The sequence below is a fragment of the Macrotis lagotis genome, chromosome 3 (genome assembly GCF_037893015.1).
Source record: "Macrotis lagotis isolate mMagLag1 chromosome 3, bilby.v1.9.chrom.fasta, whole genome shotgun sequence".
NCBI classification, from domain to species: Eukaryota; Metazoa; Chordata; class Mammalia; order Peramelemorphia; family Peramelidae; genus Macrotis; species Macrotis lagotis.
The window spans coordinates 235080782-235096044 of record NC_133660.1 but is presented as its reverse complement, the minus strand read 5'-3'; the positions used below and the strand labels follow the sequence as shown (position 1 = coordinate 235096044).

Sequence of the window (15263 nt, the reverse complement as noted above, 5' to 3'; positions counted from 1 at the left end):
AATAGATACTAATATTAATAATGTCAATGTAAATACTAAATTTCCTATTACACATATAGACCTCAAAGTTTCCTGACAAACTCTACTAGTAAATCATATGGGGGGAAAATTATCAAAAATAAAGTTGATGCCCACAATCCCCAGACACAGCAATGATCCATAAAAATTTTAATATGTTTTAAATAAGTGGGGCCATATGAAATAATTCATTATCTTCAACCTACATAGAACTAATTTTTTTAATAATACAGAAACCCAGAAGAGGAAATCAATATCTCTTATGAAGTGGATGGATGAGGGACAGCTCTTCCCTGCTCATGCTGAATAACAATAAAGAATAATAAGAATAATAATAATGATGATGATGATAATGATAATGATAATAATTGCCAGTATGTATATAGTGCCTTAAGGTTTGCAAAGTCCTTTATATATGTTATAACATTTGACCCTCACAACTATTCAGGTGAGTAAATCAAGACTGGGAGAGATTAAGAGACTTACCCTTACCCAGGATCAGAGAGTGAATTTCTACAGCTGATTTGAACTCCATTCTTCCTGACTTGGGTCACTTAGGTGGAACTGTATTCAGGGTGCTTTCAGTTAGCTTACCAAGGAGGAGCTTACATCCCAATACTTCTTTTCAACTGTTACAACAAATATTTCATCTACCTTTGTAGGAGTTGATAGAAAATTTAAGATAAAAGAATACTGGAAAATAAGTGGTTTGTCCCAGTGCTGTTTCTATCTGAACTTCATAAATAATGATGATAACCAGCTAACAACAACAACATCAGCAGTTCATATTGAGGCTCCAATTAATTATCAAAGTACCAAGGAATATGGAGCCTTCTAGAGAGACAAGGTAGAGTTTTTAGGAAAGATATCCCAGGTGTGTGGAACAGCACTACCTCTGTATTAGTCAGCAGCTGGTCATGCCCCATCAGAATCTCTCCCCCAACATAAATTGCCTAGTGAACTAACATAGAGGAGAGAGGACCCTGTGAATTCTTTCCCCAACTACATAAATTCTGGCATCCTATCTTCTTCTTCTCTCTCTTTAAAGAATTGACTTTGTCTTTGATTTGCCAAAATACAAGATTCAAAGGAAAGAAATGAAGGAAAAGATGAGGGAGAGAAAAGGGGAAAGAAAAATATGGGAAAGAGAAAAATTGACCTTTCTCAATTATCTAATATTACATAGTTCAGATAGCCAAAGCAAATACGAGTAGACTTGGAAACACCTTGACAATAGCAGAATTATTTTTCTTTACTGAATGGCTCCATGGTCATGGGCTGGGAATTGAAATCATAATCATATATAGGAACTCTACAAAAAACCTACAAATTCTAAAAATGAAAATGTGTTTCAAATTGATGTAACTTGTTTGCTTTGTTTTGAATAAAATGAAGATGAAGCATTTTCCTATAATTCCCTTAGTGGAGGATCATAGAAACTTTTCTTAGAGTGAGAAGGAATCTTTAAAAAGTCATTAAGTTCAGGTCTCCTACCTTATAGATGAGGAAGATGAGACCCTGCAAGGTGAATAACATGCCTAGGGTCATTGTCATTGTTGTCAGTGGATTTTCTTGATAAAGATACAGAGAATTTTGCCATTTCCTTCTCTAGCTCATTTTACAGATGAGGAAACTGAGACAAACAAGGTTAAGTGACTTGCCCACGGTCACACACTAAATGGCTATGGTCAAATTTGAAATTAAAGAAGATGAATATTTCTCCAGGCTTGGCACCCTATCTACTGTGCCACCATGCCACCTGGCTGCCAATTTAGGGTCAAATAGCTAGAAATTATTTGATGCATGCAGGATTCAAATTTAAATGCAGGTCTTCTTGACTCTAAGTTCAATACTTATGATTCAGTAGAATATGGAAAAGAACGGTGGGTCTTCTATATAATGTAGGATCATAGCTTTCCAAAGTTGGCACCACAGAATCAGATTTTAAATGCCAAAAAACAAGAAAGAGTCAATGGAAATGGACAGTGTTGGAATTTCATGAATCTCTGCCTCAGACTGAGACTACCAGAGGAGGAAAGGTCTGGGATAATAGAAAGCACCCCAAAAGGAAGGAAAATTGGGTCTTGGTTGCTGATTTACTAATAACTTGTGTAATTTTGAACATGTCTCTTCACCTTTAAGTGCCTCAGTTTCTTCATCAGTAAAATTATAACCCCAATCTGACAAGTCTCAGAGGAATGTGTCTTGAAAAATCAACTGAGATAATGTATGTAGAACACTGTAAATCTATAAAACAAGGCAGGGAGGTGGGGACCAAGGGGAAGGAAAATGAAGGGGAAAAGAGACAAAGTTGAGACAATATCCAGAAATGGCTTCTGACATGGAACCTTGAAAACAAATAAAAACCTCTAGGAACCTTGCTTGGGCTTCAATTTTTGTTTTGTTCTCTTTTTTCCCCATAAATGAGAGAAGCAACCTGCAAGATCTACTAAGGGAGAAAGGGATCAAGCCTGACGAATCCTCACCTGATTGCTCTCCTGGTTCCCATTTTCAGAGAGAACTGGGAGTATGTTGGAACAAACAACATCCCCACCCACAGAAGCATCAATGGAAGCATTCATACCTCAATCTTTTTGTGGTTGTAAGACTGGCCACCACCATGTTCAAAGGTATCCAAATTCCTGCCATAACGTTCACTTAGGCCCTTTAGTCTTGGGCTAATTTGTGGGTGGGAGGCATGCCCTTTCTGTTTAGTAGCGTAGCCAGCAAAAAAAAACAAACAAACACTCTGTCAGAACCAGAGACACAAAACCAAGCATTTCTCAACTTGGGGCAACGACCACACCAACAGGGGACAAATTGAGACCTCCTTTCTCTTAGAGAAACCTAATGACCTAAAAATCAAACCAAGGTATTGGGTTTTTATTTTTGCTTGGGGAAAATAGATACATTCAATTGAAGATATTTTGATGGAACATAGTTACAGAAGGAACAGAAGTTCAGGATTTCGAATTCTTATATTACAGACTATGTCTCCTGTGTCAGTAGGACATCAGGAAAGCAATGTTCCTCACAGGCATGGGACACAACCCATCCTTGACATTGCAATCAAGTCTAAAATGCTTATTTGAGGCAAACTGAAGTTAATTGACTTGCCCAAGGTCACACAGTTAGCACAGTTAGTAAGTGTTAAAAGTAGAGTTTGAAATCAAATCATCCTGACTCGAAGCCCAGACCTCTATCCCCTCAAAATCTTGCCATTATACATTATTCGCTACTTGCTTCTGTATCCCTCCCTCTCTTACAATTTTCATTGACTACAGGAAGCTGCTGATAGGCAAAATTAGGTGTGGGAGAATGAGGAGGGGAAGAAGGGAGAAAGTAGGCGTTATCCCTGTGAGCAGGGACATGGAGCACATTTGAGAGAGGTGTTGAAGTGAAGCTTTACAAGGTGCTTCACCATCACTTCGCTTGGCCACACACAAATAAAATACAAAATTATTTTGTTGTTGCTGCTGCTGTGAATTGTTTGTTCTGGGTTTTTTTTTTGTTTTGTTTTTGAGGCTGAAATCAGCAGAAATGGCACAGAAATATGTGAGGGTGCTAATAACAATGATTAGTAAAATACAAATCCCCTAGAGTGCTTTGGGAAACTTAAACAAAGCCACTTTTGAAATTTAAAAATGAAAACATTATTTTAATGAACTATTCATTTACCATCTCCTTCATATGTTCATTATATATTTTCTAGCATTTCTAATTTGAAATACTTGATCGTTATTTTTGGCAGGCTTATATTTGTGTTTTTAGTTGTAAAAACATATCTTCCCAAAGAAAAACTATATGTTTTAGAGAGTTGGAGTTGGAAAAAAAATTTAGATATGACTAAAGCCATCCCTTCATTTTACAAATGGGAAAACTAAGATCCAAGGAGGAAAGGGAGTGAACAGCAAAGAAAGGACCTGAAGATTAGTTGCTTAATGCTTAAATCATTCTCATCATAAATAAACCCATGAATGAAGGCAACTAATTGGGCAAGAGCAGAGGCCCTAGCTTAGCTCCCCAAACCAAGGAGTGAGATTACACAAATGCAGACAGTTTTCTTCAAGCTCTTTAGGTTGGTCAGGTAGTTATGAAGCCTCTATAAGATGCCCATTCAATGTACTTTGCTTGGATGTCTTTGGGTGGGTGGGGAGCCCAATATAGACAAATTCAAAAAATTGAAATTCCGGGCAGGTAAGACTCAACCTATCTAAAGACAATTGAGCAACCATGCTAACAATTAGTGACTCACTTGCTCTGGAGAATTCGTGAGACTAAGTCATCAAGTCCCTTCCCCCCTTTTAAAATACTGAAGTTGACAGTCGACATTCCTATTTGCAGAATGGTAAGTACATAAGGTGTTAATCCTTCTGGGCTATGCTTAAAAAATTATTTAACATTCAGGCCATTATTTAGCATACAGCTGGTTAGCAGTTTTCCACTAAAGTGTTGGCTGGTGTCCCACATTTTTTTTTTAATTTTTTTTTTTTGGCACGTACCTGAAGCTGTAAAGGGCTCAGTCCAGAAGCGGCAGCAGCTGCCATTGTTGATGGAATGAACTGTACGGGGTAGTTATCACCTGTCGGAGAGAACAATGCATACAGGTTGAGACAATGAGCAGAGAATCTCAGCAGACAAGTACCAACAGGGTCTTCCCGTTGCTGGGGCTCTACAGCACCGCTCTAAGCCCAAACATCTGCAGAAACAAAAGGCTCAGTTGGGCACAGACTTGTAGTGTTACCTTGGAACTTTCCCTGAGCGAGATTGCTGGTAGGCAAACTGGCAACGCATAAATGTGATGGGAAAGAGAAAAAAAACATTAAATGTGCAATTCAAGCATGTTCTCGCCATTACAAATCATGTAATACATCATTTTTGAGGAGTACAAAAATATCTTGAAGCCAACTCAACACACAGTGCACCAAGGATGGGGACGGGCTTTTTCTAGTAGAGTGTAAACGGCTTAGGGGAACATCCTGGCTCAGGAGGCCAAACACAGCATTAACACCCAAGAAAGAAGATGGATAGAATGGGGAGCTGCCCAAGGACCCTGAGGAGGAGGTGTGAATGGGGAGACAGAGACAGAGACAGAGACAGATAGAGGGAGAGAGACAGAGAAAAAGATAGAGATGGAGATGGAGAGATAGAAAGAGAAACAGAGACAGACAGAGATAGAGAGACAGAGACAGAGAAACAGAAAAAGAAGTAAAGACAGAGAAAGAGAAATGGAGACAGGGAGAAATAGAGATAGACAGAGACAGAGAGAAAAAGAGAGAAAGACAAACAAAGAGAAATGGAGACAGGGAGAGATAAAGAGAGACAGAGACAGAGAAAGACAGACAGAGACAGAAAAAGAAAGGAGAGAGAGGGAGATGGAGAAACAGAGACAGAGACAGAAAAAGAGAAATAAAGACAGAGAAAGACAGATGAGTCAAGGAGAGACAGAGAAAGAAAAACAGAGAGAGACAGAGAAACAGAGACTGAAACATACAGAGACAGAAAAAGAGAAAGACAGACAAAGAGAGATAGAGAGAGACAGAGACAGAGCAAGAAAGAGGGAGACATAGGGGAGACAGGGTGAGACAGAGAAAGAAAAAGACAGACAGAAACAGAAAAAGAGAGAGAAACAGAGACAAAGGGAGACAGGGAGAGACAGACAAAGGCAAAAAAGAGAGACAGAGACAGTACTCATTCAGTAGTGAGGTCTAAATAACACAATCTCAGCCACCAGCTTTCTGGAATATGTCTTTACTTCTCTAAAAAGGGAAGGGCCATAAAGATTAAAGAGATTCATAGAATGTTGGCACTAGAAGAAAGTCCAAGGGACCATCTCATCCCACTCCCCCATTTTACAGATAAAGAAACTGAGACTTGGAGATGAAAAGTGGCTTCCCCCACATCACAAAAGATTAACAACTGAATGGAGACTAGTATCATACTTTAAAAAACATACTAACTAGATCTCCCAAAAGAAATTAAAGTTATGGATAAAATCTACCTATTGTGCAGTCTAGCAGACATGTTCATTCATTCATTCAGCAAATATTTATCAATATGATAAAATGGACAGAGAGTTGGCCATGAAAACAGGAAGTACCTAGCAGGTTCAAGTCTTGCACTGGACACATATCAGCCAGGAGATAAATCCCTCTAATCTCTTGGTCCTCCAGACAATTCCCTAAGACTCAAGGTTGCAAAGAAGTTCCAGTGTACATTGGCAGGAGCCTCATCATCAGAATGCCCACTAACTAGTCCAATGAAATTATAGATGCATTTCCTCTTCCCTATTCTATACTCTATGCTAGCCTTTGTATTATAAATTTGGGTATACAAAAAACAGAACACCCATACACACCCTATTGTTCCTGTCTCAAGAAACTTACATTCTCTTAAAAGGAAAATAACATGTATATGGGGATAAGATGGATCTGTAACTTCACCACTAGTTGCATTCTTGTTAAAAAAAAAAAAAAACTCCCTCAACCAATTCATAATGGTACAACTTAGTGTCTTAGGAAATTTGTACAGAGGATAGGGAGATTGTCACTTGCCCCAAGGTCACAAAGCATATGTGTGTGTGTATGTGTGTATGTGTTGTTTGTGTTTATCTATAGATATAGATACACACACACACCATGCTATCTCTCATAGCATATTGGCAGACTAATTATCACATAGAAAATGAATACAAAATAAATATAAAAGAAAATTAGGAGAATAATGCTAATGATAAGATGAGAAGAAGGGAGATGAGAAAAACTTCTTATATATCCTACTTTCTAAATCTCCACTCACGGGTCACAATCCTAAGAGTATTATTATTATTATTATTATTATTGAAAGAAAATCAATTCTTAGGTACTTTGCAACTGGACAGATCATACAAACCTCAAATTCCATGATACCTTTTTAGATCAAGGACTCCTGTGGCAAAGTAATTCTGTCCAGTTATTTGGCATTAACCTTCCTTGGCACAGAATCATGCCCACTCTTACACTTTGCAAATACAATCAGGCAATACTTTGATAAAATCAGACCTCATTTTGTGCAGAAATGAGGTAACCTGGTGTAAGTTATGAATGGTGCACCAAGATGCATGCTGACCCTAAGGTCCAAAGTGCCAGGCTCAAATCTTTGCTCTGAGACTTACTGTGTGACTTTGGCAAATCATTTAATGTCTTGAAACCTCAGTTTCTTCATCCATAAAATGAAAGGGTTGGACTTGAGACTTCTGAGTCTCCTTTTAGCTCTTAAGTCTTTGATCCCATCATGATGCTATGAGTAAGAGTAGGGCATGCGCAAATATTAATGCTAAATCTCAGTAAATTAGTCATCCAGCTCTAAGAACAATCTTCAAAAGGGGGTGACTTCAGGGACTTCTGCCTTCCAGGGCTACCAGCCACATTTGGTGGCCTGAAGACATGAGAAATACTAGGAAGGACTTTACTGGGGGCAGGGGGACCTGTAAACAAAAATTAATACACTGATGGAAAAATTACCCAATAACAGTGATTTAATGGAGTATCACTTTGGCTCTAGCTCCTTATTTAAAGTCAGTGTTATGTACTGTCTCTAGGCTACATTTTAATAGGCTGTTCCTCTGCACATTTTTGACATTTATAATAATCAAGCTGTTTTGCATGAACTTTTTCACATTGAATGCAGAATGCAATAATGAAGATGGAATGTGAAGGGATCCTAAGGACTGGATCAAGGGCCATTCAAAGGTTAGAAATGTCCATTTAAATGTCTAAAACCTTCCTGGATTCCCTGAATCCTTAGAACTAGTTCACTCTGCTTGCCACATGAAGAGCTACTCAGCTGACCCAATGGAAATGTGAAGTTGTTTTCACTTTTTAACAAATTGTGAGCTTCTAATCCACACGGTCTCTTTGCATCATATCCATAATACCTCATCAGACCATTGAGCACAGTGTGTGCTTGTACACAGTCCAGTAACAATTGGCTTCTGATTGCATATGGAGCTAAGCGACAATGCACTCACTAACACTATATTGTGCCGGTCTCCTATGGAGCAATGTTCAAAATATCGGATCTTGCTTTTCCCCTTTCCATGAGGTTGATTTTAGCTCGCACTGTTATGTGGGGGTGGTGTGCTATTTTTTCTTTAAACAGATAACAAGATCAAATTATTTTTATAGTAAATGATTGTCACTTGATGCTTAAATAATTTCACTGATCTCCTTAATATTTAAGCTAAATTATTTGAAGAAAGAATACGCTAATCTAAGTTAAATCATGTTTCTTTGGTCAATATTTTACCAGGTTAAAAACATCACAAAGATGCTGAATTAATGATGCTTTAAATAGGAAAAAAAAAATCGCCATTCAAACTATCAGCATGGACGGCTCCTGGAACATTCAGGCTGTGCTTTCTTTAAATATCATGCATTATTCATCCTTGCTCCACACAGCACTGCAATTCCTCCCTCCCTTCCCCCCCCTTGGTAAGTTTAATACCAGTTGCCGTATTTGTACTAAAACATTTTCCATGTCAAACATATTTTTTAAAAAATCAAACTCTAAAAGAATTCCCCACGGCACTCCTTTCTCATAGCTGTCATGCTTCCATGGTTGAAAATACTGTATGGTGGGGTTTTGTGGGGTTCCCCCTCCCTTAGTGGGTGTGTGTGTGTGTGTGTGTGTGTGTGTGTGTGTGTGTTATAGATTTGGGCTTGGCAGTTAATTTATTAGTATCTGCCACACCCTGCAATATTCTCAAGCTCACCTGCTGGCTACAAATAGCTTTCCTTCTACTATTGACAAGTATCATTTTTTTAAATGTCTTTTAACTTTTCTTCTGGGTTGATTCTATGCATCTGAATGTAATCTGCAGAAGGACATTTCGCAGGGCCATGCTATTGTATCAGTACAAAAAATACAAAAAAGGAAAAGTTAATACACCTGAGGTAACAGAGTATACTGCTAACAGAGGACAGCTAAGCGAGGGAGAAAGCTAGTTATAGGGCAGAGAGAAAGAAGGAGGGGGGGCACTGGGAAGGGGAGAGAAGGGAGAATATGGGCAAATCTAGAGGGGGAAAAAGGGAGTAATGGGAGAGGACTGGAGGAGAGGTTCAAAGGTGGGCAGAAATGGAAAGAGGAATAAGAGATGGGGAAAGAGAGGGATCAGAAAAAGAAAGGGGAGGAGAGGGAAAATGGAGAGACAGGGAGAGACAGAGACAGACAGAGAGACAGACAGAGAGAAATTCAGAGACAGAGAAAGTCAGGGAGGGAGGGAGGGAGGGAGGGAGGGAGAGAGAGAGAGAGAGAGAGAGAGAGAGAGAGAGAGAGAGAGAGAGAGAGAGAGAGAGAGAGAGAGAACGAGAACGAGAACTTGTTTTAAAGAAAGTGAACACAGAGGATATAAGGTTTAAATTTTTAATTACAGAAGGTGCATGTTTTCCCCTCTAATTTTCTCAGGGCAGGAGTCGATCAGGAAAGCTCTCACTAGCTGACTTGGCAAGAAATCAGTCAACATGTTGTAGCAATTTTTTTCAAATTTGTTTCTGGATTTGAAATGCTTGCGTGAGGACCCATTCTTTTTAAATATGTACAAAAGACAGGAAGCATGTTGGAACAAGTTAGCTTGAGGTTCCGGTGGAATCTGGCCTTTGCTACCTGAGGTGAAAGAAGAAAGTCTCTGAAATCCTATGAGCACAATAATGCCCATTCTGTAATCTGACCTATTGAGCCTCCCAGCTCTAGCCATTGTCTGCTAGGATCTGGAAGCTACTAGAAAGCTTCAAAAAATAAGGTATTTAAACCTCGAGGAAAACTGTACCTAGTTTGAAAACTTTCAGGTATTCTATCAGAATAGGGGCATTTCAGAAAAAGCAGCATGTCCTAGATGGGAAGAAAAGGAGTTCCTAATTTTTCATAGAAATTGAAGTGAAGTTAGGCTCAGCAGACCACCCCCCCCATATGTATATGGATAGGAACTGTACCTCAGTACTAGAACTCCTAGAACACTGAAACTCCTTAGGTTCAACAGGGGTCCTACCTCTTCTCTATTTCTGTTCAGTATAAGGTTCATGTTTGACTTTTGGGATAAAGCCAAAAGTCCCCAATCATAAATTTAACCCATTCTTTTCAGTTTAACTAAAGTTTGATTTCCCTTTTGAAGTACAAGCAATTTGGCTTGTTCTTTCTCTCCTCTGACCCCTGAGTACCTAGAGGGACTCTGCCTATTTAGAAACCTTATTAGAAGTGAATAGGAAATGCAGAGAGAATTCCAAATTAGGGAAGCATACTGGGGGGGGGATCTTCTACTGTAGCTCCTGACTCATGTTTGACTCATATGTGATCCACTCTCATGTATGAAGGCACTGTTGCTTCAACAATGGAAAGAGTCCTATCCTAGGAATAAGTATACCAACTAGCCATTTCTATAGCACTGCATGTACTTTGAATCCAATAAGGAGAAATAATAATATGGAAAAAACATTTAAAATTCTACCCAAGTTCAAAATCTTTACCTCCTCAAATGCAAGATGAGAAAAGGACAGTGAGGAAAAAGAGTTCAAACTCTCTTTGTGAATGGCTGAAAATTTTCTGAGGCTTTTGGGTTACTACAAGCTTGATTTGAATCAACAGTGAACTGAGGCAGACAAAAAAAACCTACAAGATCTTAGGCTACATCGAGAACTATAGTATACAGAATGAAAGAAATTATCATTTTACTGTTCCCTGTTCTTGTCAGACTTGGAAATATTAGATTCAGTTCAGTGTGACATATTAAGACAACTATGATGGACTGAATTGTGTCCAAAGGAAGGAAATGATAATGATAATGATAATGACAAAGATCAAAATCATGCTATACACAGACTTGTTGAAGGAACTAAGGATGACCAGATTAGAGAAAATAAAAATATAGAGGTTCAGAATATCTGTCTTTAAAGTCTGAAAGGTGATGATGTGGGGATGAATGAAAAGTATTCTTTTTTTTTTTGCTCCAGAGAAGACAGGATTTGGAGCAACAGATATAAGTTGTAGAAAAACAGATGTTGACTTAATGTGAAGAAAAAAAATATTAATTAGATCTATCAAAAAATTGAATGTGCTGCCTCTGAGATAGAAATTCTCTCTCCTTGAAGTATTCAAGATACGAGTGGATAATTACCTGTCAGGGATATTTGGCAGGGAGTGAGGGAGGGCAAAGGAGAAAGGAACTCTTGTTCCTGTACAAGTTAAACTAAAAGACCTCTAAGATCCTTAAACTCTGTGATTCTGTGAATTGATTCTTGGTTCAACACTGACTCACTGTTTGACCTTAATGCAAACCTCTTCTACTCTGTGTTTCAATTTCCTTTGTCAAATGAAAGCATTGGACTAGGTGATTTTCAAAGTCTCTTCCAACTCTACTATTCAGAGAGTGATGTCAACTGTCCACTTGGAAAAATGCATTAACTATTCCCAGCTCCCTCCCTGGGTATTGAATTGAGACACTGGGGACTAGAGTACAGATTCATAGAATCTGAGAGGTAGACAAAATCTCAGTGACATTCTGGTTCAATCATGACCTGAGCAATAATTAGCTCTACAGCATTTTCTATAAGCAGCCAACAAGACCTCTAGTAATAGAAAGCCTACTACCTCCTGAAAACAAAACATTCCACATTGAACTTCTGTTTGGAAGTTCAGTTAAGGACCATGGCTACCTCAGAGAAAAGCAATGTACCACTACAGAGCAATGTCTCCTTTCTTTAAATGTAATGTTTTAATCATGATCTAGATTCTATTTGCTTGACACTGACAAACTTGGACACCCTATGTCCCACGTATCCTGCTAGGAAATCGATGGCAGCACATTTTCAAGTTAACAAGCAAATTGCTGTTCCCACTGCACTTTGTGGGCATGGCATTGTCAGTTTAGATTTTGCCTTGGACCAGCAGCATGGACCAGCAGGTAACAGAAATAGCCTTCATCAATCTCACCAAAACAAAACAAACAAATCCAAAAAACAAACAAACTAAAAACACCCAAAACCAATCCTTCCTCTCATTAGGCCAGTCTAAAGGTGTTCTTTGGTGTTCTTAATCCTGTAGAATGTTGTGTTCAATTCTGGGATCATTTTAGGAAATTAATTGCTGGGGAGTGTCTAGAAGAGGAAGACAAAAAGACTCAAGAGCAAGACAGTTAACAATGCGTTGATGGAAACAAGCATGTTTGGACTTAAGTAAGGACATGAAAACTATTGAATACATGAAGAATTTGGAAGACTGTATCACACGACAGAGAGATTATTCTATTCTGCTCAACCTTGGAGGGTAGAACCACCTTTAGAAGTTACCAAGTGACAAATTTAGGATTAACATAAAGAAAAAATATCTTAACAATTTGAGCTTGTCAAGAGCACACTGTATTGTCCTTTTCATTCCTGAATATATTATCTTGTGATCTTTTATAATAATGACTAATGGTTATGTCCTATATTCTGCTGATATGCTACATACTTTCCTTATATTTAAATAGGCATCTCCCCTTGCTGCCTGAATGAAGAAGTGAATCCTTAAAAAGCATTGCAGTTAAAGTCAAAGAGATCATCGCTGAAGATTCCCAAAATGGCCTTATACAAATGTCCCAAAAGTCCACCAGGCAATGCCTTTCCTAAGGTCACAAGTAGGTGAGTTGTAGAGGCAGTGACTTCTTCCAGTCTATCCTTCTAAAGAATTATTTCCTCCTTCTGTCATTGACCCTCCATTCCATACCATTACCATCTTTTCAAAACCTCCATCTTTTAAGACTCAAACACCAGCTCTTCAAAGAATTGGTCCCCAAATACCACAGATTTGAAATGATGCTTCTCAAATAGCCATTTAACTGTGGTCACCTCAGAGAAAGGCAATGTACCATTACAGAGTAATGTCTTCTTTCTTTAAATCCTATCTTGACTCCTATCTGAGGAATTCTTTGTTTTACTACTTCTGCTAGTCTATGGAGCTCTCAAGGATAAGGATTGCACAATATTTATTTCTGCATGGCCCATAGAAAATCTGGGCAAATGTTTGATTTTGTTGTTCTATTTATTTATTTTCTGATTTAACAGTTTTGGTCTCATTCCTTGATAATGAAAATCTTGCTATGTCTGAGTCTATGTTGTTGCTTTAGTAAGTAGAGCCTGATGTATATAATTAAATCTTTGATTATTGATGGTCATAGTCCTCAGAGGACATCTAGTCTATTTCATACATGAAAAGGTATTTTTTCTTATATTCCCATCAAGTAATTATCTACTTCAAGATTTCTAGTGACGAGGAACTCACTTCCTATTGAGAGAACCCATATTTAGATAGTCTAAAATCTGTCCCCCTATAATATGAACACAATGAACACAATGCTCAAGTCCTTTCCTCTGGGGTCATGATGAACAATTATAATTCTTTTCCATATAAGAATCTACCAAATATTTGAAGACAACTATCATTCCCACCCAACCTACCACCTTCTCTTCTCTAAGCTAAATCTTCCTGGCCCAACCTGCCATCTCTACTCTAGCTAATGTTGTCAGTTCTTTGGAAGTTATCCTTCATTGCATATGCTTCAGTTTTGTTAATAACCCTTCTAAATTGGTACCCAAAACCATGCTTAGATTTCAATAGTTCATTAAGGTTTAAAACCTACTTTCATTGAAACAACCTCCTATTCAGAAATGTGATAACAAGGGACTTCTTCCCACTTTGCAGATAAGGGAACTGTGACTCAGATGGGTGAGGAGGGGCAATGACTCTCCTATGGTCACTCAGTAGGCGAGTTGTAGAGCTAGAACTAAAACACAGGACTCAACATTAATCAAGTCCAGTGGTCTTTGCATTGTGCAATTCCCCTTGTCTCACATCACAATTCACATTTACATCTGATTTTTACACAGCATAATTTGTAGGCCTTCCCTACAAGTCAGAATTACAATGCATCATAAAGATGCATCCAGAGTGCTGATGTCTTTTCCATGTGTTTTTCATTAATTCAAGGATTTCGAATGAGTTGAAATGACTACTACTTTTCTTGATGCAGATTGAACCATTCTATAAACAAAGGTTTCAATCCCCTATTAGCAGGGAGTCTTATTTGTGTTTTTTTATTTAAAAAAACTTCTGATAACTGATTTTTTGATGTTAAGTGCTTCCCAACTTAAGTATTAATAATCCTGAGACAGAGACAAGGGTGGCAATGCAGAACCAGGTCAAGTCAGGATGTTTTGCCCATAGGTAAGGTCATGATTAATGATTGGTACAGTTCTGACATTAATATATCACTTCCATTAGTCAAAAGAGGATGTAAGCCATATTTTCACTGAATTTTATTCTCAAGAAAAGAATATAGATCTGTCATCCTTATGATTGGCATTCAGCCCAATAAGGAATATGGGTCAGACGGTCAAGGGATACCCATCTTATTTCCTTCCATTCCCCAGAAGCCATCAAACCATAGAACTCTGATTCATTCCCAGTCTGAATTTCAGTGAAATCAGAAGCCTAAGAAAGAACTTGGGAAGATTATTTTCAATCTTCTAAGACTACAAGTTCCTTTTTCATCTCCATAATCATTTGGGTCTTATCAAACATTCTGTGCTTTCCCTCCAAGGCAAGACTTCTCTACTAAATGTAGATCAGTAGTAATCAAAGACAATGAACCTACCCCTATCAACAGTTAAAGGGACAAAATTCCCTGAGTTCATTTGGTTAATTAAAAAAAAAACTATTTTTGAAGTTTTGCCTGAATAAAGGAAGGGCAAAGCAATGTGTTTCATAGGGTCTGTACATATGAAGAAAGAAAGAAAAAAAAGAAAGATAAAACCTGGTGTCTTTGCTCACTTTGTAAACCCCATGATTTATGTCCAAAGAAACTGCTGCACTCAGATTTGGTGGTTAATATATAAAAAAGAGCTTGACATAAAAAAATTATTAATGAGCAGAACAAGGTCGCTGCTTCTGGGCTGAGGTCACTTACAAAGAATGCACAAATGAAAATAAGGTTGACTTTTATTTACTTAACTATCTTCTTACGGTGGATTCCTTTGGCAACAAATCTTTAAACATTTAAAGCCCTGTTTACAAGGAGGCTCTGAAAGTAGCTTCAAACCATTATGGCCCTAATTGAATTCCCCAGGAGTCCAGTAAACTCAGAGGAATAAAGAAAGAAATCATAACATTTGCTAAATCATCTCAAAACATATTTCAGTGCAAGGTTATGTGACCTGTTTCAAGACTTGGCAATGAAT

At 38.1% G+C, this 15263-nt stretch overlaps 1 protein-coding gene across 16 annotated transcripts in view; it reads right to left on the bottom strand.

Annotated features, from left to right (window-relative positions):
- SOX6 (SRY-box transcription factor 6) overlaps positions 1-15263 on the bottom strand; it is a 640189-nt gene that overhangs the window by 113048 nt on the left and 511878 nt on the right. For 12 of the 16 annotated variants that reach the window (XM_074230208.1, XM_074230209.1, XM_074230207.1 and 9 more), the window contains 2 exons: positions 4521-4600; positions 2603-2725 (listed from right to left, as the gene is read on the bottom strand). In XM_074230208.1, the coding sequence (XP_074086309.1) occupies positions 2603-2725; positions 4521-4600 (203 nt within the window). The remainder of the gene's footprint in view (positions 1-2602; positions 2726-4520; positions 4601-15263) is intronic. The other 4 variants (XM_074230212.1, XM_074230215.1, XM_074230213.1 and 1 more) reach the window with 1 other exon arrangement.